The sequence below is a fragment of the Saccopteryx bilineata genome, chromosome 2 (genome assembly GCF_036850765.1).
Source record: "Saccopteryx bilineata isolate mSacBil1 chromosome 2, mSacBil1_pri_phased_curated, whole genome shotgun sequence".
Lineage (NCBI taxonomy): Eukaryota > Metazoa > Chordata > Mammalia > Chiroptera > Emballonuridae > Saccopteryx > Saccopteryx bilineata.
Genome location: NC_089491.1, coordinates 360,582,404 through 360,604,978, shown reverse-complemented (window position 1 = coordinate 360,604,978; position 22,575 = coordinate 360,582,404). Strand labels below are relative to the sequence as shown.

The 22,575-nt window shown below is 48.4% G+C and overlaps 2 protein-coding genes across 4 annotated transcripts in view; one reads left to right on the top strand and one right to left on the bottom strand.

The window, feature by feature from the left end:
- Positions 1-22,575, top strand: part of SERPINF2 (serpin family F member 2) — a 222,795-nt gene that overhangs the window by 57,373 nt on the left and 142,847 nt on the right. The gene's annotated exons all lie outside the window — the stretch shown is intronic.
- The window catches only part of SLC43A2 (solute carrier family 43 member 2), a 60,417-nt gene that overhangs the window by 5,022 nt on the left and 32,820 nt on the right, over positions 1-22,575 (bottom strand). For 2 of the 3 annotated variants that reach the window (XM_066263073.1, XM_066263074.1), the window contains exons 6-11: positions 10,706-10,798; positions 8,734-8,867; positions 8,449-8,651; positions 7,862-8,008; positions 4,843-4,981; positions 3,217-3,346 (exon numbers count right to left, since the gene is read on the bottom strand). In XM_066263073.1, the coding sequence (XP_066119170.1) occupies positions 3,217-3,346; positions 4,843-4,981; positions 7,862-8,008; positions 8,449-8,651; positions 8,734-8,867; positions 10,706-10,798 (846 nt within the window). The remainder of the gene's footprint in view (positions 1-3,216; positions 3,347-4,842; positions 4,982-7,861; positions 8,009-8,448; positions 8,652-8,733; positions 8,868-10,705; positions 10,799-22,575) is intronic. The other variant, XM_066263075.1, reaches the window with a different exon arrangement.

The window sequence follows — 22,575 nt, the reverse complement described above, 5'->3', positions numbered from 1 at the left end:
TCTGCCCATCTGGGGCATTGCTCTATTGCAACCAGAGCCATTCTAGTGCCTGAGGCAGAGGCCATAGAGCCATCCTCAGCGCCCAGGCCAACTTTGCTCCAATGGAGCCTTGGTTGCGAGAGGGAAAGAGAAAGACAGAGAGGAAGGAGAGGGGGAGGGGGAAGGGTGGAGAAGCAAATGGGTGCTTCTCCTGTGTGCCCTGGCCAGGAATCGAACCTGGGACTCCTGCATGCCAGGCTGACGCTCTACCACTGAGCCAACCAGCCAGGGCCTTTTTTTTTTTTTAAGAGACAGAGAGTCAGAGAAAGGGATAGATAGGAACAGACAGGAATGGAGAGAGATGATAAGCATCAATCATTAGTTTTTTGTTGTGACACTAGTTGTTCATTGATTGCTTTCTCATATGTGCCTTGACCCTGGGGCTACAACAGACCAAGTAACCCCTTGCTCAAGCCAGTGACCTTGAGTCCAAGCTGGTGAGCTTTTGCTCAAACCAGATGAGCCCATGCTCAAGCTGGCGACCTCGAGGTCTTGAATCTGGGTCCTCCGCATCCCAGTCCTCTGCTCTGTCCACTGCGCCACAGCCTGGCCAGGCGGTGGTATCATATTGATTGAAATCAGCCACAATGAGAGCAGTTATACAGTGGAAATTGGCAAATGCTAAAATTAGGCCCTACCACCCCACCCTGCCATGGCCCCACCAAGGGTCCATTGTTAAATATGTATCAGTAGAGCCTGACCTGTGGTGGCACATTGGGTAAAGCATTGATCTGGAACGCTGAGGTCACCAGTTCAAAACCCTGGGTTTGCCTGGTCAAGGCAGATATGAGATTTGATGCTTCCTGCTCCTCCCCCTGTCTCTTTCTCTCTAAGCCCCTGCACTTCTCTAAAATGAATAAATAAAAATTTAAGAAAAAATGTATCAGTAGCACTAAGTAAGAGGTCACTCATGGCTGGATCTTCTGATACTGCTGATCTGAGGACTGTTCCCAGAGGTCTCCCTGCCCACCACCGGTCACTGAGGCCCTAATATTCCCAGGAAACCTGTGCTTTTTTTGTTTTTGTTTTGTTTTGTTGTCTTTTTCTGAAGTGAGAAGCGTGGAGGCAGACAGACTCCCGCATGTGCTGGATTGGGATCTACCCCACAAACCCACCAGGGGGCAATGCTCTGCCCACCTGGGGCATTGCTCTGCTGCAACCTGAGCCAATCTAGTGCCTGAGGTGAAGGCCATGGTGTCATCCTCAGCGACTGGGCCAACTTTGCTCCAATAGAGCCTTGACTCCGGGAGGGGAAGAGAGAGACAGAGAGGAAGGAGACGGGGAGGGGTGGAGAAGCAGATGGGTGCCTCTCCTGTGTGCCCTGGCCAGGAATCAAACCCTGGACTTCCACACGCTGGGCTGATGCTCTAAGCTGAGTCAACCGGCCAGGGCCTGGAAACCTGTGCTTTTTAAGGAGGCTGCTTGCTGGCAGGCTTCGCAAGTTTTGAGAAGCACTTGTTAATGATTTGAGAGGCATGAGAGCTGTCCACTTTGCCACCAGGACCCTTTGTTTGTTCTTGATACACAGCCCTGCCACCCTATTCAGCAGCGAGGACCTGATCCCAGGAATGTGGGTGGTAGAGGGGGCAGGAGCTGCTCTCTGCAGTGTTGAGAGAGGGCTGTGCCCGAATATGCAGGCAGGCTGCTCCTTTCCACTTCAAATGCCTTTTTGCTTTTTCTTGACTTTTCTTTCAATGAGAACTCAAAAAAAAAAAAAAGTGCAGACAACTGTCCCCACTAAGCGATAACCCCTCTACTGGACAGGGTGGTCAGGGCAAGGGTCTATCAGTCTTGCAGAGAGGGCGGCCACCAGGAGACCAGGAGGGCATTACACTCCCACCCAGAACTGTACAAGCTTCCAATGTTCTACCCTGGCCACACGCATAGCGTCAGCTTAGTCACATGAGTGTATCCGTGGGTGGTGCACACCGAGATATCCAATGTACCTCAACACGAGGCCACTTGTAAAAAGGAAGGGACTCTTGCTTTCCTCCTGGACTTGGCCCAGATGCCATCTGACCTTGGGCTACACCTCCCTGGGTGCCATGCCATCACTCAACTCCCTTCAAAGTTCATAATCTTGGGGGTTGGGGCTAGTACATTTTCATGGAAGAGTCAGACAGGTGACAAAATCTACCTTGCTCACAATCTCTGCCAAGAATCAGGTTTCAAAAGCATCAGAAACCTGTGGGATGAAATTAAGCTTTTGAACCCAGATGCCAAGTGATCATCATAATCTTTTTCCACTCTCTACAATGTATAGACCCTGTAGGCTCTCTTGCATCTGAGGAACAGATGTTTCCATCAACACCAGATTAGCCAGACTTCTTGGGACATCAGATTTAAGCTGTTTGAGCAATGCAAAATGAGTAGCCACATAGCTACCCAACGCAGTTCTGGAAAATGGTATGACGGTAGCGTTTGTGGTATGCAAATCAAGAGGAACAAAGACTTAACTTTGGCAGGGGAGGGGGGTGTGAATACACAATACAGTGTGCGGGTGATGTGTTGTAGAATTGTGCACCTGAAACCTGTATAATTGTGTTAACCAGTGTCACCCCAATACTTTTAATAAAAAGGGGGAAAGACTAAGGAACAATATACCTTCCTAAAGAAGAGTCTTTTGTGAAAGGCAATCCCAGGGTCATTTACAGCTCACTCCCAGCACCAAGCACAAAGCTTGGCAGGTAAGAGGCTCTTGGTAAATAGAAGGACACTGGTTGGTTGAATTAAATGAATGAAAAGTCACCATTCTCTTTGTTGATGACTTTTTTTTTAAGAGACAGAGAGAGAGTCAGAGAGAGGGAGAGATAGGGACAGACAGACAGAAACGGAGAGAGATGAGAAGCATCAATTATCAGTTTTTCATTATGACACCTTAGTTGTTCATTGATTGCTTTCTCATATGTGCCTTGACCATGGGGCTACAGCAGACCGAGTAACCCCTTGCTCAAGCCAGCGACCTTGGGTCCAAGCTGGTGAGATTTTGCTCAAACCAGATGAGCCTGCGGTCAAGCTGGCGACCTCGAGGTCTCGAACCTGGGTCCTCCACATCCCACTCCAATGCTCTATCCACTGCGCCACTGCCTGGTCAGGCTCTTTGTTGATGGCTTTCATGACACATCATGTATCTTTTAGTCTTACTGTCCCCTTACTTCACCCTTTCCCAACACCCACCTGTAGAGGGAGGTTGGGAATGAGGCAGGTCACCCCAAAGCCCACGAGCAGCAGGTTTGTGAAGGCAAAAGCCCGCATGGCGTTGGTGACCTTCTGGATCTGCCGGTCCCGCTTCTTCTTCGTCTGACCTCTGCAGAGACAGAGAGCACACACTGGAGCTGGGGGCTCCCTGGAGGAGCACAGGCTCTCTCGGGAAGTCAGACCCTGGGAGTCACAGCCTGTGGACAACTCAAGACTCAAGAGACCACCCAAGCAGGTTTTAGGAACTGTTGGGGCTAGACCAGCACTAGGGACATTCCTACTGCGCCCTGTTGACTGCGTGCTGAGCAGGAACCTCAGTGGAGAGGTCAGATACGAGGTGGTCCTCAACACACTGCACTGCTTTAGTGAAGACGGAGCTCAAACCACGTGGAAGGAAGGAGCAGAGTGTGCCCAAGTTAGGATGTGGCAAAGCCCCACTTCATCATTGGCTTCAACTTCACCTGAATCCTATAGGGGTTTGACAACAGGGCATATGATAAGCCAAATAAAAGAGTGAGTGGATTTCCCCTTGAGGAGGAGCTGGAGGGAATGAAGTAGAAACAAATATGCAGCAGATGGAACTGGAATGGGCACAAATAACCTCTTAGCTGTAGGACCTGACCTAGATAACAAAGCATTCTCTGTAATTATTCCCTTGAATTAATTAATAGGTGAATTCACTATTACTGATTCTAGTCTCACCACCCACAGATACCCCATGGACAACTGTATGACATCCAAGAAGGAACACCAAGTGCTGAGAGATGTGTAAGAAGTCTCAGACCCACCACTTCCTCACTATGTGACCTCAGGCAAGCTACTCAAATTCCTAGCTTCAGTTCCCACATCTGTAAAATGGGTATCACACTAGCACACACGTCAGAAAGCTGCTGAGGCTTAACTGAGATATTGTACATTAAGTTCTTGGCACAGCGCCTCATATAATAAACACTAGTTTATTATACTAAGGTGGAGTCACAGAAGACAGCATTTAACTCATCCTCTGATCTTAGAGCCCAAGCCTGACATAAATTAGGGCTCTAGTACCTTAATGCTCATGATCATGAACCAACCTATTAACACCTATTACAGTTACAAGAGGCCACTGATCCCACCAAGAGTGAGCCTGGTAGGCAAGGCAGCACTGCTTTAAGATCTTTCACCCACTGTGCTACTCATGGTAAGGAGCTCAATGTGGTTGTAAAAGTGGAGTGGTTTGATATCCAGTGTCTGCATACAGACCCTCCTCTCATTTCTCTTGTTTCATCTAATTCACTGTTTCCCAAACATCAGCCTACCAAAGAATTCCCATAAAGAAGCAATAGATCTGAATGTGTGCTGACTGAATGAGTGAGTGTCTTAAAAGCCTTGGGGGAGTCTTAAAGCCCTCTTACCATTCCTGCTGACTTTAAATCCTCCCATCCAAGTACTAACCAGGCCCGACCCTGCTTAGCTTCCGAGATCAGACGAGATCGGGCACGTTCAGGGTGGTATGGCCGTAGACTTAAATCCTAACCACTTCCCCACCCTGCCCTTGTCTAACATCTGACTTGGGGGCTTCTTTCTCTGGAGGCAGAGAGCCAGGCACAGGTCCTGCCTACGCACTGGTTGGTGTCTTTCTCCTCGGGCTCCTCGGAGGCATCTTCACATTCCTTCAGCCTCCAGTCCATGATGCAGCCGATGACGGGGGCTGTCAGCAGGCAGAGCAGCTGGAGCACACCGAAAATGGAGGTGTAGAGGCTAACTGGGGAGGAAGATGGGTTGTGTCACAGGAGGCTCCTGACAAGGCCTGGAGCACATACCAGACAAAGTCTGAGACCCCACAGGCCTTTTCTGGGGTCTTCCCAGAATCCCTCGTCACTGTGGTTCTTGGCGGGGAGCTCAAAGACCTTACCCTCTGAAATCGAAGCTGGTACAAGGGGTAAATACCCTATTCTCTTCTCCAAATCCCCTGCTTGTTTCCAAGAAACAGCTAATAAACTCCAATATGTCACAATGACTCCACCCAGAAGCTCCAGGAAACCTCTCTGACTTGGGAACCACAAAACTACCAATGCCTGGATGGAGGCTTGTGTAAGACTGGCCATTAGTTTTCTGCCTCTAGAAATACAGCATGAAAGCATCACTCACAGGGGCTCTGAGATCAGGGTTTCAATCTTCCAGGAGCCTTAAAATTAAGATGGGATTCTTTATTTTTTTAGAGAGAGAGACAGAGAGATAGATAGGAAGGGAGAGATAAAAGAAGCATCCGTTCATACTTGCAGCTCTTAAGTTGTTCACGGATTGCTTTTCATATGTGCCTTGACTGGGGGGCTCCAGCTAAGCCAGTAAGAGGAGCTTTTTTTTTCGAGGCAAATGGAAACTGGAACTTGATTACCCCACCCCACCCCCAGATCTGCCTAAGAGAGATGTTTGGAATCCAAGGGAAAGCATTTCTTCATGGAACAGAGACTGGCTGGGGAAGGGATGTTGCAATGTTCCCGACAGTCTCCCCACTTACCAGTGGCCATGACTGCATCAGGAAAGCAAGGTGAAAAAGAAGAAAGCAAGGTGAGCAGCAGAAATCTCAGTGATCAGTATGGAGTGATGGGACATGGAGGCAGGCTAGCTAGCTCTGGGCCCAGCATACATGGCATTTCCTTCCTAGACCTGACTCTCACAGCGCCAGTGGGTGGCTGAGCACGAGCCAGGCTTCTAGCAGAGGAGGTGGGAGGGGGCCCAGCACGGGCACCTGTTGACGTTTTCCTGTCTGCTGGGGACTCGGTCATGTGCAGTTGGTGCCTTTGTCACAGGCAGGCTGGTGAATCAGGCTGTAGCTCGCCACGGACTATGATGGGGAAGTAGTGTGGGTGCAGAAAACCTGGTAGAACTCACTGTCATGTGGCCCTTCAGTGACATTGCTCTGTCATAGTTGCACTCTGAGGGCAAGAGAAGTCAAACAATCCACCCTAACTCCCAGCAAAGCGTCTGACCCCCTGACAGCCAGAGCTGGTCTCCTGTCCACCCCACTGGCTCCCTGACCCTGAAGCCATCCCTCTGGGCATGGTCGAGGCTGTGGGTGTTGCGCACAACAGCTCACAGGAGCTGGATGGGGAAAACCAATGCCCTGTCAGCTGCAGATGGAATTTCCTGGCCCAACTTCCTCTACTTCTTGAAACTGACTGTTTGAATGTGGGAAATAGTAGGAAAAAAATTCTTCTTGGGCAGTAAAAGACTTCTCAGAGAACTGAGTGCAGCCACAACTCAGTAGGACGGAGCTCGGCCTTCCGAGGGCCAATGAGGACCCTTTCCTGCACACTTCAGTGTCTCCCCTCCCTGGGCCTGAGAGTTTTTAACAGAGGGTGTTCAGACATGACAGACCAGCCAAAGTTTGGTCCACAGATTGTAATGAGTTACATAATGAAAGCATTCCTGTGGTAGAAATTTGGGGGAACATCACTGGACTCAACAAAGCTAAATTGGTTATTTTTTCCTGTAAAAAACAGGACCTTGACTATGTCAGCATTCATTATGAAATTCTGCAAGGGGACATGATCATGCTTCTCCACGGTGGAACCAGTGTTGTCTGGGTGCCTTTGTCATCCTTCTCTTTTGTTAGGGCTGGACTTTCATCCCCTTTCAAAACTGTATTTGATTTTAGATTTTATTCATTTTTTTTTTGTTTTAAGAAAGAGGGGAGGGGAGGGGAAGGGAGGGGAGGGGAGGGAGGTAGGAGCAGAAAGCATCGACTCCCATATGAACCTTGACGAGGCAAGCCTGAGATTTCAAACCGGCAACCTCAGTGTTCTAGGTCAATGCTTTATCCACTGCACCACCACAGATCAGGCTAAAAACTATATTTGATTCCTTACAATCTCTAGAGAAAAACAATTAAACCAACAAAAAAGTTGCACCAGTGAGACTGCCAATAAAAAGGATTTACCAAATGTGTTTGTCCCGCTCTGGGATGACTAAAGCTGAGTCAGCTCAGGCCCTGAGGAAGTACCGACTTTCCTTGTAGAATCAAAACCTCTAATCCGCTAAAGACCTTCTGTGCTGTTCTGGGAAAGTAGTGTGAGGGTTATCAGTTCTGTTTACCAGATCTAACAAGTCTCGACTGGAATACACACGTGAGGAAGCCTCCGCCTGGTCCTGCTTCCCGTTCAGGGCGTAGATCCCAGTGCGGGAGGGCCCCCTTGCTCAGTGTTCAGCCAAGACAGCCGGGGCTGTGCCTTGGAACCCAGGCTCTCCACAGGCCAATCCCCTGGTTTCCCCAGGGGATTCTTGAAGTTGGGTTTGATTGGCTGTCTTTCAATGGGCCCTCAGGTAGAGTACTTTGTTCCATGCAATGTTTTCATTCACAAACTCACGTCAACCAGCCCCCGGAGGCAATGAAAAATATACACCTCATACCAAAATCCAAGTAGTTATTTTAGTCCTCCCTTCCCTCTAAACTGGGAAACTCGAATGAGGACAGGAATGAACAGCTGGGACTGGCTGTGATGGAACGGCCCTGCTGGTTGGGCCCAGCCTAACACTGTCCAGGTGGCCAGGCAGTGGGCTTGACCTCAGGTGGCAGGAGTGACCACCACTTGGGAGGGGGCCCTCCTATGGGGCTGTGCACCGAGGTCCAGGGGCCACCTACCTTTGCTCTGGTCACCCTCGACCAGGAACTTGAGGATGTTGTTCATGGCGCCCATGTAGAAGATAAGACGCAGCTGCGTGATGCACATGGTGACGAGGCTGAGCAGCAGAATGGGGCTGAATATGCTGTGCATGAAGGAGGGGGCTGCTGCGGGGAGAAGGCCATAGGGGTTCAGGGAGAACTGAGGCCCACAGCCCCGTGGCCCACAGCCCACCTGCCATCCAGGGGCCTGGCACGTGGTGGGGAGAGGCTGATCTGCTGACCAGCTGAATGCAAGGATGGGCCCAAGTGAGGTTAAAGGTGTGGATGCTAGAGTTGGATCACCTGGCTGTGTAACACAAGGTGGGTGAATCCCTTACCCTCTAACCCTAGTGTGCTCGTCTGTACACCAGGGTGGATGCCCTTTTGGGATGAAGTGGGAATTAAGTGAGATAAGACCCACGAAGTCCTCAGCCAGAGCTAGCCCCTCAGCAGCTTCCAGATCTGAAGTGGCCACCCTTCCCTGTCTTGGGGGTGTTAGTGGGTGTGGGTGTGGGTGCAGATGCCCCTGCTAAGGTACCAGGCAGACCTGGAAGGATGGTCGGTACCTGCAGCATCCGGCTGACACTTCACCTCCAGGTCCACGGTGGACAGGCACAGCTTGTGGCCCTCCTGCAGGGCCGCTTGCTCCTTGGTACTCCTCATGGAGCTGCCCACGCTGAGGCGGCGCCCCACTGTGGTCACCTGCTTGTAGAACTGCTTCCCTGTGATCTTGTGGTCAAAGCCCAGCCAACTGAACTTAATCTTCACCCTGGAGGCCACAGGAAAGTGTATGTCAATGCCGCTCAGGGCCATAGCCGGGTTAGGGTGGTGACAGACAGCACATCACTTACGAGTAGTCCATGTCCTCTGGCCCTGGGAAGGGCTCCAGAGGCCAGTTAAAGAAGCAGTTGAGGAAAACCAGCCCAGAGCAGCCAGCCCAGACCACGAGGATGATGATGAAGGAGGCACCAAAGTCGTAGATGACCTGAAAGGCACAGTGGGATAGGGCAGGGCGGGGGGCAGAGTTTGCATAGGAAGGCCAGGTTGGGTAGCAGGGAAGGGTCACACGGCAGCCCTGTTCTCCCCGTGCTGGGCTGCCTGAGGACACAAAGCCCTGTCAACCTGGGTGTTTAGTTGTCCCAATGATCCCATCTCACCTGGCATGTCACTAACCCCCTGTGCCTCCATCTTGAACCGTATCTCAGCTCCTTAGAGAGGCCTTCCCTGACCACCCCCATCCCTGCCATATCACTGACTCACAGTAAATAGCCCTGGCTAAGAATACTGATGTCTTGATTCATTTACTTGTCCATTGTCAGTGTAGCTCCCTGAGAACAGGAACCTGCTAGCCTTGTCCACTAGTGTTTTTCCAGCACCTTGAACCTTGAAGAGTACACATAGGCTGACCAGGAGGTGGCGCAACGGATAGATCATTGACCTGGGATGCCGAGGATCCAGATTTGAAACCCCGAGGACACTGACTTGAGCATGGGTTTACCAGCTTGAGCACGGGATCATAAATATGACCCCGTGATTGCTGGCTTGAGTCCAAAGGTCGTTGGCTTGAAGCCCGAGGTCGCTGGCTTGAGCAAGGGGTCACTGGCTCAGCTGGAGCCCCTTAGTCAAGGCACATTATGAGAAAGCAATGAATGAACTAAAGTGCCACAACTACAAGTTGATGATTCTCATCTCTCTCCCTTCCTGTCTGTCCCTGTCTTCCCCCGCCCCACTAAAAAAAAATAATAAATAAAAATAAATTAAAAAAAAATAAAAAGGAGAGAGAGAGAGAGAGTACACATAATAGGTATGAAAAAATACTTGAAGAATGAACAGATGGCTGCCTCACTTTCCTCCTCTATGAAATGGGTGTAATGCCTGTGTCCTTATGGTATTGTGGTAGGGGTTGGACAGCTGTGATATTAGTATTAGTAGAGTGCTCAGGGGCAGTGGGGAAAGCCTGCAGAGCACAAGCATGTTAGCTGCTATCGTCATTATCACAATTTATTTCCAGTAGAAGAGTCCCCAGAGTGCTGGCAGAAGCTGCCCCGCTCTCCAGGAAGGGGACCAGCAGCAGCCATACACTGAGGTAGGAGGAGGAGGAGGCATGTGTGGCCTTCTCTGCATTCCGGAAGTGTGCGAGTCCCTAGAAATCCACAGGATACCTGGCCCTAGAGTCTCCAAGCACCTTAATTCTCAAGCGACAAGCCCATATCTGTGACTGCTTCTCCTCATCTATGGCCTCCTGACCACACACCTCAGGAGAGGGGATTTTACTTAGTGCGAGTGCCAGAGGAAGGAGAAGCCCCTTTTGAAGCCCTGGTAATAACATCAGGATTCGGAGTAGGAACTGGGGCTGATGGACTGTGAAGTGTTTGCTTCATCCTGACCCTGTGTGACTCCCATGGGCTCAGAATCCTGCCTGGGAGGGAAACAGCTGAACCAACTTGGCTGAGAGCAGTGCTTTGGCTAATGGTAACAGCCCAACAACAACAGACCTGGGGGGTGGAGAGACTGAAGTTGGACTCAGGATGGGGGACAAACCTACCCACTACCTTTCTCTACCCCAACCCAGAAATGCAAAGGCAGCCTGCAGTCACATCCTGTAGTGATTGATATGCTTGATTTTCCCCTCCCCCATGGCCCAGTGGGTTTCTTTTCTTACTCTCATGGTGCCCAGGTGCATCCTCCCCAGTGGGAAGGGGCCAACCCCACACACGCAATTACTTCCCTCTTCAGAAAGGGTTGAAGGAGTCTTGGGAGAAGGCTCTGTTCAGACAGTAGTATAAAATAAATGTGCTGGAAACTGGCTGGCCACACCCTCACCTTGATTCCTGGGAAGGTGACTGCTGAGGAGGCATACGATCCAATCATCAAGGCAATAAATGTGGACCGAAGGTCACCAAACATGTTGGGCAGCTGCAAGACAAGAAGCCAGGGAGACTTCAGGTGAGAGAAGGGGCAGAGGCTAGATGGAGGGGAAGAGAGGATCAAGGTGTCTTTGGGTACTTCGCCTCCCCTAATCACAGGGGAATTAGTCCAAGGGGTAATTACTACTAATTGAATATATTTTCTCTGGGACTAAGGTCAATAAGGGAAGGGGAGGAGTGTAATGCAGAATTCAGACCTTACAAATGGCTGGCAGTGTCCCTCTTCTCTGCTCCTGCACAGGCCAGGGGCCTTCCTTCCTTTACAGAATTACACCGAAGTGCCAGCGAGCAAAGCTCGGAGACTCAGGCATCCCTCAAAGGGAGCAAGCCAGTTAAAAATAATGATCTATTTGGGGACAAGAGTATCATTTTTATAAATAAAAGTATCAGCATCCCAGAAGGACCAGATGTCAGCAAAAGCCACCGTCAGTTCCGAAGAGTAGACTTCTGAAAGGTGTCAATCAGAATTCTGCAGTTCCCTCAGGCTGACAAGGGAGCTGGCCTGGGGTTTCTACTTATGAATTTCTATTTCTAAGTGCAGGGAGGGCTTTCCCTTTCCACACTTTGCAACTGAGAAGGCCAATGGCAAAAAAGGCTCAGGTTCTCCTCTCACGAGGCCACACATAAGCTCATTCTGGGCCCATTTGACAACTTCAAAGCTAAAACCCTTGGCGATACCACACAAATCCAGGCATGGTAAAAAAAAGGTAATGCCATCATGGATTCAAACAGACGTGAGGCAAAGTACATCCCCCAAACAGCCAGTCACAGCTTCTCTCTCAAACTTCAAGAGAAATTACACCCACGCTGTGAAGGTTTCCACCCACATCCACAATGTCCCTTGCACTGAGGAACCCTCTTTAGACGGCTATACCACCTACTTTGTTAAATTCAGACTGTTTGTATCGACTTAATCTATGTTCCTCTTCCCCCTTTGTCTACAATCATTTTGGGGTTTTAGCAAACAGGGAACACGTGATGGCTGCCAGCAAGCTAATCCATTGTTGCCAAATAGAAGCAGTTTGACCTTGGCCACACACCTGCCCCTCATCATTTCTGCCTATTTTGACCACAGTTAAAAACAAGTAAGGCATATACCAAATCATGTTGTGCAAATACAACGTTATAAGTAGTTATGTCTCAGTAAAACTGAAAATAAATAAGGGATATCATCCAAATTAAAAACTTTTGTGTGCCTCTCCTGTGGTGGCGCAGTGAATCAAGCGTTGACCTAGAATGCTGACGTCGCTGGTTTGAAACCCTGGGCTTGCCTGGTCTAGGCACATATGGGAAGCAACTACTACTACTATGAGTTGATGCTTCCTGCTCCTCCCCACTTTCTCTATCTCCTCTCTCTAAAATTAATAAATAAAGCCTTTAAAAAATAAAAACTTTTGTGCACCAAAGGACACCATCAGGAAGGTAAAAAAATGGACCAGGCTGGTTAGTTCAGTTGGTTAGAGCATCATCTCGATCGATCGATACGTCAAAGTTGTGGGCTTCAGCCTGACCAGGCGGTGGCGCAGTGGATAGAGCGTCGGACTGGGATGCAGAGGACCCAGGTTCGAGACCCTGAGGTCGCCAGCTTGAGTGTGGGCTCATCTGGTTTGAGGAAAAGTCCACTAGCATGAACCCAAGGTCTCTGGCTCCAGCAAGGGGTTACTCGGTCTGCTGAAGGCCCACGGTCAAGGCACATATGAGAAAGCAATCAATGAACGACTAAGGTATTGCAACGCGCAATGAAAAACTAATGATTGATGCTTCTCATCTCTCTGTTCCTGTCTGTCTGTCCCTGTCTATCCCTCTCTCTGACTCACTCTCTGTCTCTGTAAAAAATAAATAAATAAATAAAATTTAAAAAAAAAGTTGTGGGCTTCATCCTCAGTCACGGCACATACAAGAATCAACCAATTAATGTATAAATAAGTAGAACAACAAACTGATGTTTCTGTCTTTCTCTCTCCTTTCCTCTCTCTATAATCAAGAAATAAAGAAAAAAAAAGAAATAAAGAAATTTAAAAAGAAGGTGAAAAGACAATTCACATAAGAGGAAATTTTTACAAATCACATATCTGATAACAGGCTTGTATCTATAAACCTCCTATAATTCCTTAATAAAAAGATAAATAACTTTTTTTTTGGTATTTTTTTTCAAAGAAGTGAGGAGGCAGTCAGACAGACTCCTGCATGAGCCTGGCCGGGATGCTCAGCCCCTCTGGGGCATTGATCCCATACCACCGGAGCCATTCAAGCACCTGAGGCGGAGGCCATGGAGCGGTCCTCAGCACCCGTGCCAACTTTGCTCCAATGGAGCCTTGGCTGCAGGAGGGGAAGAGAGAGACAGAGAGGAAGGGTGCTGTAGCAGATGCGCGCTTCTCCTGTGTGCCCTGACTGGGAATTGAACCCGGGACTCCACACACAGGAGTCAATGCTCTACTGCTGAGCCAACCAGCCAGGGCCAATAACTTATTTTTTAAATGGGCAAAAGATTCTAAATATATATTTGTCTAAGAAAATATACAAATGGATGATAAGCTCATGAAAACATACTCAATATCATTAATTACAGGGAACTGGAATTCCAAATCACAATGAGATACTAGTTCACATCCATTAGGGTAGCCATAATAAAAATAAAATCAAATTATAAACGTTCTGAAGAAACCGAGAAATCAGAACCCTCACACTATTTGTAGGAAGGCAGAATGGCGCAGCCACCATGGAAAATAGTCTGGCAGTTCCTCAGACAGTTAAACACAGAATTATCATATGATCCAGTCATTCCACTCCTAGGTATACATCCAAGAGAAATGAAAACAATGTCCACACAAAAACTTGTACACGAATGTTTATAGCTGCATTACTCATAATTACCCTAAACTAGAAACAATCTCAATGTCCATCAATAGATGAATGGGTAAACAGATGTGGTCTATCCACACAATAGAATATTATCCAGCCATAAAAAGAAATGAAGTACTGACACATAGTACAACATGGGTGAATCTTGAAGACGTAAGAGGACATGCCTCAGTTCCTGAGCTCCCTTATCTGGGCTTCTGCATGCTGGGTACTTCCGCAAGGCAGTCTCGTAGTGGAGGCATCTCTGGGGCCGTATCCGCCAGGGAGAATGCAAAGACTGGTTTTGCTTGTATGGAAGAGGGGAACTGCTCCCGCCTCAAATGCCACTAAGGCCAGAGCAGGTAAAGGAAGAAAAGGATCAAAGAGGACTCAGAACCCAACCAGAAGAGTAGATGGAGGACAAGAGCCTGGTGTAGCAAAGGCCACTTGGTGCAGAGTTAAACCAAGGAAATACTCTTGTTGTTGCAGTCACCTTTGGGCACAGAGAGGGTCTCAAACTTCAACAGGGCTAGAAGATGCTCCAGAGACGCAGAGAGTATGCTAGCTAGCCCTCTCGCTCCCTCTTCCTTTCTCCTTAAGCTCAAGGTCAAGCCTGACCCTAACCCAGGCTAGAGGCCAACAGAACAACAGAGATTTGGTGCCAACACGCATCTCTGATCTAATCTTCTAAAGTTTTCTCCCCAGAACTAGATCCAGAACAAGAAGCTAGAAGAACTTTCCACCTGCCCCTAGATGAGATGCCATCCTCATGTCCGGTCAAGAGCAGTAGTCTTCCAGCTGCCTTCCTTGCTACCCTTCCTCTCCTGGCCTAGGACATTCTTAGCAACACCAAGAAAATTCTCCTCCCCAACATGTTATTTTCGTAAACAAGGTCATTCCTAGGGAGTATAGAACCTCAGGGCAAACCATACCACACAGCGCTCCCTCACCACCAATATCCTGTATTTTCAATCATGATTCTTTTTCCTGATTAGAAAAGTAATGCACATCCATTGTAGAACATTTGAAACAAGTTATACAGAATAAAATAGAAATCACCCTGATATAGCTATGTTACCATTTCGATATATTTCCCTTTAATCTTTTTCCTATAAATACCTATAACTTTATTAAAAAAATTGGGATCATATGCTACATACTGTTTTATAAACTTTTTCTTTTTTCTTGATATATTATAAATCTTTTTAATTTAGTATTCATCTTCAACATACTTTGTAATGACCATCTGGTACTTCTTCATCAGGATGGCCCATAATTTATGCATTTCTCTGATGTTATTAGACCTCAGGTTCTTTTTAATTTTTTTTAACAGAGACAGAACCAGAGTCAGAGAGAGCGATAGACAGGGACAGACAGACAGGAGCGAAGAGAGATGAGAAGCATCAATCATTAGTTTTTCGTTGTGACACCTTAGTTGTTCATTGATTGCTTTCTAATATGTGCCTTGTCCGTGGGGCTACAGCAGACCGAGTGACCCCTTGCTCGAGCCAGCGACCTTGGGTCCAAGCTGGTGAGCTTTGCTCAAACCAGATGAGGTCGCGCTCAAGCTGGTGAGCTCGGGGTCTTGAACCTGGGTCCTCTGCATCCCAGTCTGACGCTCTATCCACTGCGCCACCGCCTGGTCAGGCTCTTTTTAATTTTTACCATAAATAACATTTCAGTGAACATCCTTGAAGATAAATATATGAGCACACAGCTATTATTTCCTTAAAGTCCCCAAAGTAGAATCATTAGACAAAAGGGAGTACACATTTTTAACTTGTTGTCATACTCTGTGCCAAACTGCCTTCTGGAAAACTTACCAATTGATACTCCCACAAGCAGCACAGTAGAGTATTTCACTGTAGCCATTGCAACATTGTATAATATATTAGCATTATTTTTAATATTTGCCACTTCACCAATATCCTGCTGATGTAAAATACATTTCTTTGTGTATATAAATGAATTAGTAATATATTTGTTTCAAAATAATCTGGATGGCCTGGCCTGTGGTGTCACAATGGATAGAGCACTGACCTGGAACGCCAGTTTGAAACCCTGAGCTAACCTGGTCAAGGGACATACAACAAGCAACCAATGAATAGCTAGATTGAATCAACTACTTCTTGTTCCCTGACCACCTCTCTCTGGAAAATCAATAAATAAAATCTTGCCTGACCTGTGGTGGCGCAGTGGATAAAGCGTCAACCTGGAAACACTGAGGTTGCCAGTTCAAAACCGTGGCTTGCCTGGTCAAGGCACATATGGGAGTTGATGCTGCTCCTCCCCCCTTCTCTCTCTCTCCCTCCCTCCTCTCTAAAATAAAAAATAAATAAATAAATAAAATCTTAAAAAAAAAAAAATCTGGGTAGCAGTTGGAAGAAATGAAGCAAGAGTGGCCATGACTTGATAATCGTTTAAGATGCAAGATCTCATGTGAGGGGTTCACTATACTATTCTAACACCCTGTATATTTAAAAATTTCCATGATTAAAAGAAGAAATTGAAAAACATACATTTATGCCTGACCAGGCGGTGGCGCAGTGGATAGAGCGTCGGACTGGGATGTGGAGGACCCAGGTTTGAGACCCCGAGGTTGCCAGCTTGAGCAAGGGCTCACTTGGTCTGTTGTAGCCCCATAGTCAAGGCACATATGAGAAATCAATCGATTAACAACTAAGGAACCACAACAAAGAACTGATGTTTCTCATCTCTCTCCGTTCCTGTCTGTCCCTATCTGTCCCTCTCTCTGACTCTTGCTCTGTCTTTGTAAAAAACAAACAAAAAATCCATACATGTATTTAACTAATGACTGAACATTTTTCTACAGTTTAAAAATCAGTCATTTATATTTTTTATTTGTCCTTTTTGCCTATGAAGATGTTAATTTTTTTTTTTTTTTTTTGGTGGCAGAGTCAGAGAGGTAAGAAACATCAATTCTTTGTTGTGGTTCCTTAGTTGTCCATTAATTGATTTCTCATATGTGCCTTGACGGGGGGGGGGGGGGTACAGCAGACCGAATGACCCCTTGCTTGAGCCAGCGACCTTGGGCTCAAGCTGGTGAGCCTTGCTCAAGCCTGATGAGCCCGGGCTCAAGCTAGCGACCTTGGGGTCTCAATCTGGGTCCTTCACGTCCCAGTTCGATGCTCTATCCACTGTGCCACTGCCTGGCCAGGCAATCTTTTTTTATTTTTAAGTGGAGTTTTTTTTTGTTTTTTGTTTTTTTTTATAGAGACACAGAGAGAGAGAGAGAGAGAGAGAGAGAGAGAGAGAGAGAGAGAGTCAGAGAGAAGGATCAGACAGGAACGGAGAGATGAGAAGCATCAATCATTAGTTTTTCGTTGCATGTTGCGACACCTTAGTTGTTCATTGATTGCTTTCTCATATGTGCCTTGACCGCGGGTCTTCAGCAGACCGAGTAACCCCTTGCTCGAGCCAGCGACTTTGGGTCCAAGCTGGTGAGCTTTGCTCAAACCAGGATGAGCCCACGCTCAAGCTGGTGACCTCGGGGTCTTGAACCTAGGTCCTCCGCATCCCAGTCCGATGCTCTATCCACTGTGCCACCGCCTGGTCAGGCGATGTTAATCTTTTTATGTTGATTTTGAATAGGCTTTTTAGGTATTAAATACAATCATAGTTTGTTCATATACTGCAGGTAGATTTTCTTAGTTTGTCATTTAACTTCTAGTTTATGGTGTTTTCTGACCAATGGACGTTTTGAAATAGGTAGTTGAAGTGTGTTTCAGCTTTTAGCATTTATGTCAGATGAAAAGAAATCTCTCTAAAAAAGAACATCAAGGATGACCTTGACCAATGAAACCCAAAGCATAAACATCCTGGCAACAGTGGTCACAAAAGAATAACAAGCACAAGAGAAAAGAGGGTTTCCCTGTGGACACTAATTATTTTTTAAACGTTAATACTAATTGTGTAATCCTTTAAGCCACTTCCTTCCCTTCCTCTCAAAGCTGTTATGCCTGCAGAGATTTCCCCCATTTGCTATGCCCAGGAACAGCTTGACCAGAGGGTTTTCCTTACTACGGAAGTGATGGTATGTAATAATACAGCATGATTATAGTTATATAGTAATATTATACTATAATAGCATCATTGTAATAGTAACTATTTGTAATAGTCTATATATAATCTTTTTTTTTTTTGCATTTTTCTGAAGCTGGAAACAGGGAGAGACAGTCAGACAGACTCCCGCATGCGCCCGACCGGGATCCACCCGGCACGCCCACCATGGGGCCACGCTCTGCCCACCAGGGGGCGATGCTCTGCCCATCCTGGGCGTCGCCATGTTGCGACCAGAGCCACTCTAGCGCCTGGGGCAGAGGCCACAGAGCCATCCCCAGCGCCCGGGCCATCCTTGCTCCAATGGAGCCTTGGCTGCGGGAGGGGAAGGGAGAGACAGAGAGGAAGGCGCGGCGGAGGGGTGGAGAAGCAAATGGGCGCTTTTCCTATGTGCCCTGGCCGGGAATCGAACCCGGGTCCTCCGCACGCTAGGCCGACGCTCTACCGCTGAGCCAACCGGCCAGGGCCTCTATATATAATCTTAAAAACCCTCAAAACACACCTGAAACCTGTCTAAAAATTTTAACCAATGTCACCCATAAACTCAATAAAAAATTTCTTAGATTCCCTCAAAACAGGCATGGCAGGGTAGCTCAGTTGGATAAAGCATCGTCTGGATACATCAAGGTTGCTGGTTTGATCGCTGGTTAGGGCACATACAAGAATCAACCAATGAATGCATAAATAAGTAGAACAAGTCACTGTCTCTCTTTCTCTTACTTCCCTCCTTCCTCTCTCAAATTAATAAATAAAAATTTAACCCTCAAAACAATCTTAACAAGGTGTCACTTAACGGGTATAAAACTGTAGAATTAGAAAAGTTAAGGGACACTCCCAAGGTGGTAAGGGTCAAATTTGCATTCAAAGCAGGTCAAGCTTATGTGTACAATCACTGGACTACTCTGTCCCTTGAAAACCTCCCAAGTACACACTTCAGTTAGGCCCCAAAGCAATGACCACACCAATCATGCCTCCCTGTGTTCCTTTATTAAACATTCCTTTTTATTATTTTCAAACTTTAGTCTCTCTCTTATCTTTTTTAAAGATTTTATTTATTCATTTTAGAGAGAAGAAAGAGAGAGAGAGAGAGAGAGAGAGAGAGAGAGAGAAGTGGGGTAGGAGCAGGAAGCATCAACTCCCATATGTGCCTTGACCGGGCTTTGAACCGACAAAGTCAGCATTCCAGGTCAACGCTTTATCCACTGCGCCACCACAGGTCAGGTCCTTGTTAGGCATTCTGTCTGTTCTCCCGACTAGCGATTTCTTACAGCCCTATGATGATCCTTTTAGACTGATCTGCCCCCTTCCCTCCCATCGGCCTTCCTTGGCTGACCTTCCAAGGTCCTGGGCTGCACCCTCAAGTAGACTCTCCCATTTCATCTTCCTGTCTGAGTCTCCTCCTCCACTGGTTTCCCGTTCCTCCTCCTTCCTTCTCTCCCTCCTCTGCCTCTGCTCGACTTCGGCTGTACATAATGACTACTCAGAGGCCTGGTGAGGGAGTGACGGCGGAGTGCTCTTGTGCAGGCCCCGAGAGCCAGATGGAGGGGAAGAGCCTGCTCCGCTGCCAAGTAGGAAGCTGGAGCCGTGCTGCAATGACAGATGCCAGGGGAAAACACTCAGCAGAGACTGTTTCCTGACTCGGTCCACTGCCCTCACGGGTGGGGAGCGCAGGCCCTGTCCCCCAGCTCTTGGTGCTTCCTACCACCACCCCTGCTGCCTGAGGGGGTAGGGCTGAGTAGGCTCAGCTGGGTTGAAGCTGCTCTCCGGGCTGGCCTTGCTCCCTCACATGGGGATGCTATTGGTGACTCATTCTCTCAGCCCCTCAGCTGCACAGTAAACAGGCCTGGGCTGTGTGACCTTCCCAGAGTGGAAAACAGCAGCTGCAAGCGGCCCCTCCCCTGGAGTCCTGGCCACAGAGCAAGGCTACTAGACAAGAGTCCCCAGAGGCCTAGGCTCCAGGACACTGAGGATGTTCTGCCCTTCTTTGAAGACCCTCTCTAAGGTGTCTCCCTACCTAGGAGCCCCCAAGACAGCCCTTGGGGTTGCTGGCACCACTGTATAGCCACCTGGCACTGACTCCCCAAATTTGTGGTTTCCTCGGCCCAACAGCTGGGGACACACCCTGGCCCTTGGGGAGATGCCATGTGCAGCCTGGGTGGAGGCTGGCATGCTGGCCCTCAGGCTCCTTCCAGAGGTGAGTCTTGTCCTCGGGTGGCTGGTGTACACACCCAGAGCTCTGTACAACCTGTACAGGCTAGGATCCAGGTACCAGTCTAGACAAGCGGACTCAGCAAAGCTGGGCTATTTCCTATAACCCCAAACAACCTGGCAGCCCCAAGCACTTAATTGCCAGAGCAGGTCCTTGTGGTCACCTTTCTACTTCATTGCTGAAGGGATGGGAGGAGGGATTCCACTCCCCCAGCCACCTCATCTGCCTTCCCAGCCAGGTCCAGCCCTCCCACTGTTCCCACCACAGGCAGATTTAACGGCAGGTGCACTGGGTGTGCGCCCTGGGCCCTGACTTCTGAGGGGCCCCGCAAAACCCCAACTGTACACTTTTTTCTAATGACACCAAGTTTGGTTTCATATGTGCTATTTTAACATTAACAGCACATAATATTTTTTATTTAAAAATATGGTTAACGTGTTTTTTTATTTTCCGCCTCTTTTTTAAGGGGCCCAATATTTTTTTCTGCACCCAGGGCCTCAACCAACCTTAATCCGCCTCTGGTCCCCACTACACTTCCTGTCGGCCCCTGAACTTGTCACATGCTGAAGCAGATTCACGATGTGGAACCCTCCGATGGGTGAATTTTCCCCAGGCCAATGGTGATCAGCTGACTGCTTCCAGTTTGCAAGGCACAGAACAGAAACCGAGAGGCAGAACAGGCTCCGGGCTCTGCGAGTCACGCTCACCTGGCACCTGGGCTCCCGGAGAGCTGGCTGGGTTCTGTGGGGACCCTTGCCTGGCTGCAGAAATAGGTCAGCAGAGCAGGAATGTTAACCTCCCACTCCCCACCGGGACATCTGCTTCACTGCTGCACCTGCATCCTCCCCCCCACACTCCTCAGGTTTTGGTAGAGGGATATTTATTCTGTTCTCTTCAAACTCAAATTCTAATTGCCATGGGATTGTTTCTTCCTCAGTGTTGGGAAAACAGCTGTGTTAGGTTTGCTCGCTCATACTTTGCCTGATTAGTGTGTGAGCACACAGCAGTGCCACGTGTGTATAGCCTATGTAAGGCTATGGGGTGCTTTTCCTCAGGGTGGATTGCGGATTGCCTGCCCGCCACTATGAGGGGCCATTTTGCTGTTTGTTTACCTAAGAAGAGGTTCCCCCCTGCCTGTTTGCTCATCTGTTGTTCCAATACTCTATTAAATGGGAATGGCCCAAAACTTTCTGGCTCCATAGTTTATCTACAGTCTGCCCAAATCCAATGTGGACCTGCCTGGCCTCGGCCACTGGCCTTATACTCAGGTTCAAAGTCAGGCTTCAATGACTCAAATACGAAAAGCCCACAGAGAAAATTTTCATCAAGGAGCCTAGTCACTTTACAGTGAGGGCTTCAGCTCAGAACTCCCCGTCCTGCCCACACTGACAAGGGGTCAGAGTAATGAAGCGGAACAGACATATCTACAATGTTGGCTGCATCTGCTCCCATCTCTAAGCAACCTAGACCCTGGATTGTGGGGTGGCGGCCCAAAGACGCCACCTCAGCCACGGGCTGGTATTTGCACTCCAGCCGATGAAGCGAGTTAAAGGGCTGTACAAACGCAAGGCACTGAGCAAACAGACCAAGTGTGCTGTCCAGATGTCCAGAGGGAGGCTGAGGCTCGGCACCTTGGGGAGTGCTCTGCATCTGTGGAATGACCTGGCACCTGCCTCTAAGGATATCATCTGGGGCTGCAGGAACCTGAGAGAGCCAGTCCTGGCCACCAGGTAGCCTACCTGGTATGGGATTCCCCTTGCCGGTCTGAGCCTCCCCTCTAACAGTAAGGATCACTCATCAGAAGACCTCTCAGCTCTGTAAGGGAGGCCTACCTGCCATCTCATCGTGGCCTGTGGAGAAAAGGCATTTTGCCAATTTGGGGCTCCCGCTCTACCAATGGAGGTAATGGCTTACAGTGCCTGTATATCTTTATTTATAACACAGCCCGTGCAACCCCTTAAGACTCACAAAGCCCCCAAATTAAGGTTTCCATGACAACACATTCCCGCCAATTCCCAGGTTATCATGGAGCAATTATCCACAGCCCCAAAATAATCGCAGCAGATTTTATTTAGATGTTCCTAAAGGAGACCCTGCAGACTCCTTTGTCTCCCCAAATTAGAATACGGGTAGGAGACACAAACAGAAAGTGCCATTGTGCTGCTAGCTCGGCTTCTCTGGGATCTCCTCCTGACAGTTCTGCTTTCTAAAGGCCTGGGCTGTGTTAGAATGAGATTCAGCTCTGCTCAGCAGAAGCTGTGGCCAGCCCTAGAACATTGCCCAAGAGCTCCAGCCCTGTCCTCGCTGACCTGACTGCCTCTCATTCCCCTTTCAGGGTCTGTTTGGGAGAGAAGCTATGGGAGCCCTTATCCGAGGCCCAGGCCAGGGGCTCTGGTGGTGGTGGGGGGACACTTACAAAGTGCTTAGGGAGTTGGCCTGTGTTACAAGAAAGGGGGGTCAGCAGGATGTGGGGGTGGGAGGGATATTGGCTCTGCCTTCCCACAGGGGACAGTGATTGAGCAGCTTCTTGGTGCCTCTAGAGCAAAGGTTGTCAAACTTTTTCTGTAAAAGGCCAGATGGTAAGTATTTTAGGTTTTGCAGGTCATACGGTCTCTGTATAACTACTTCATTCTGCC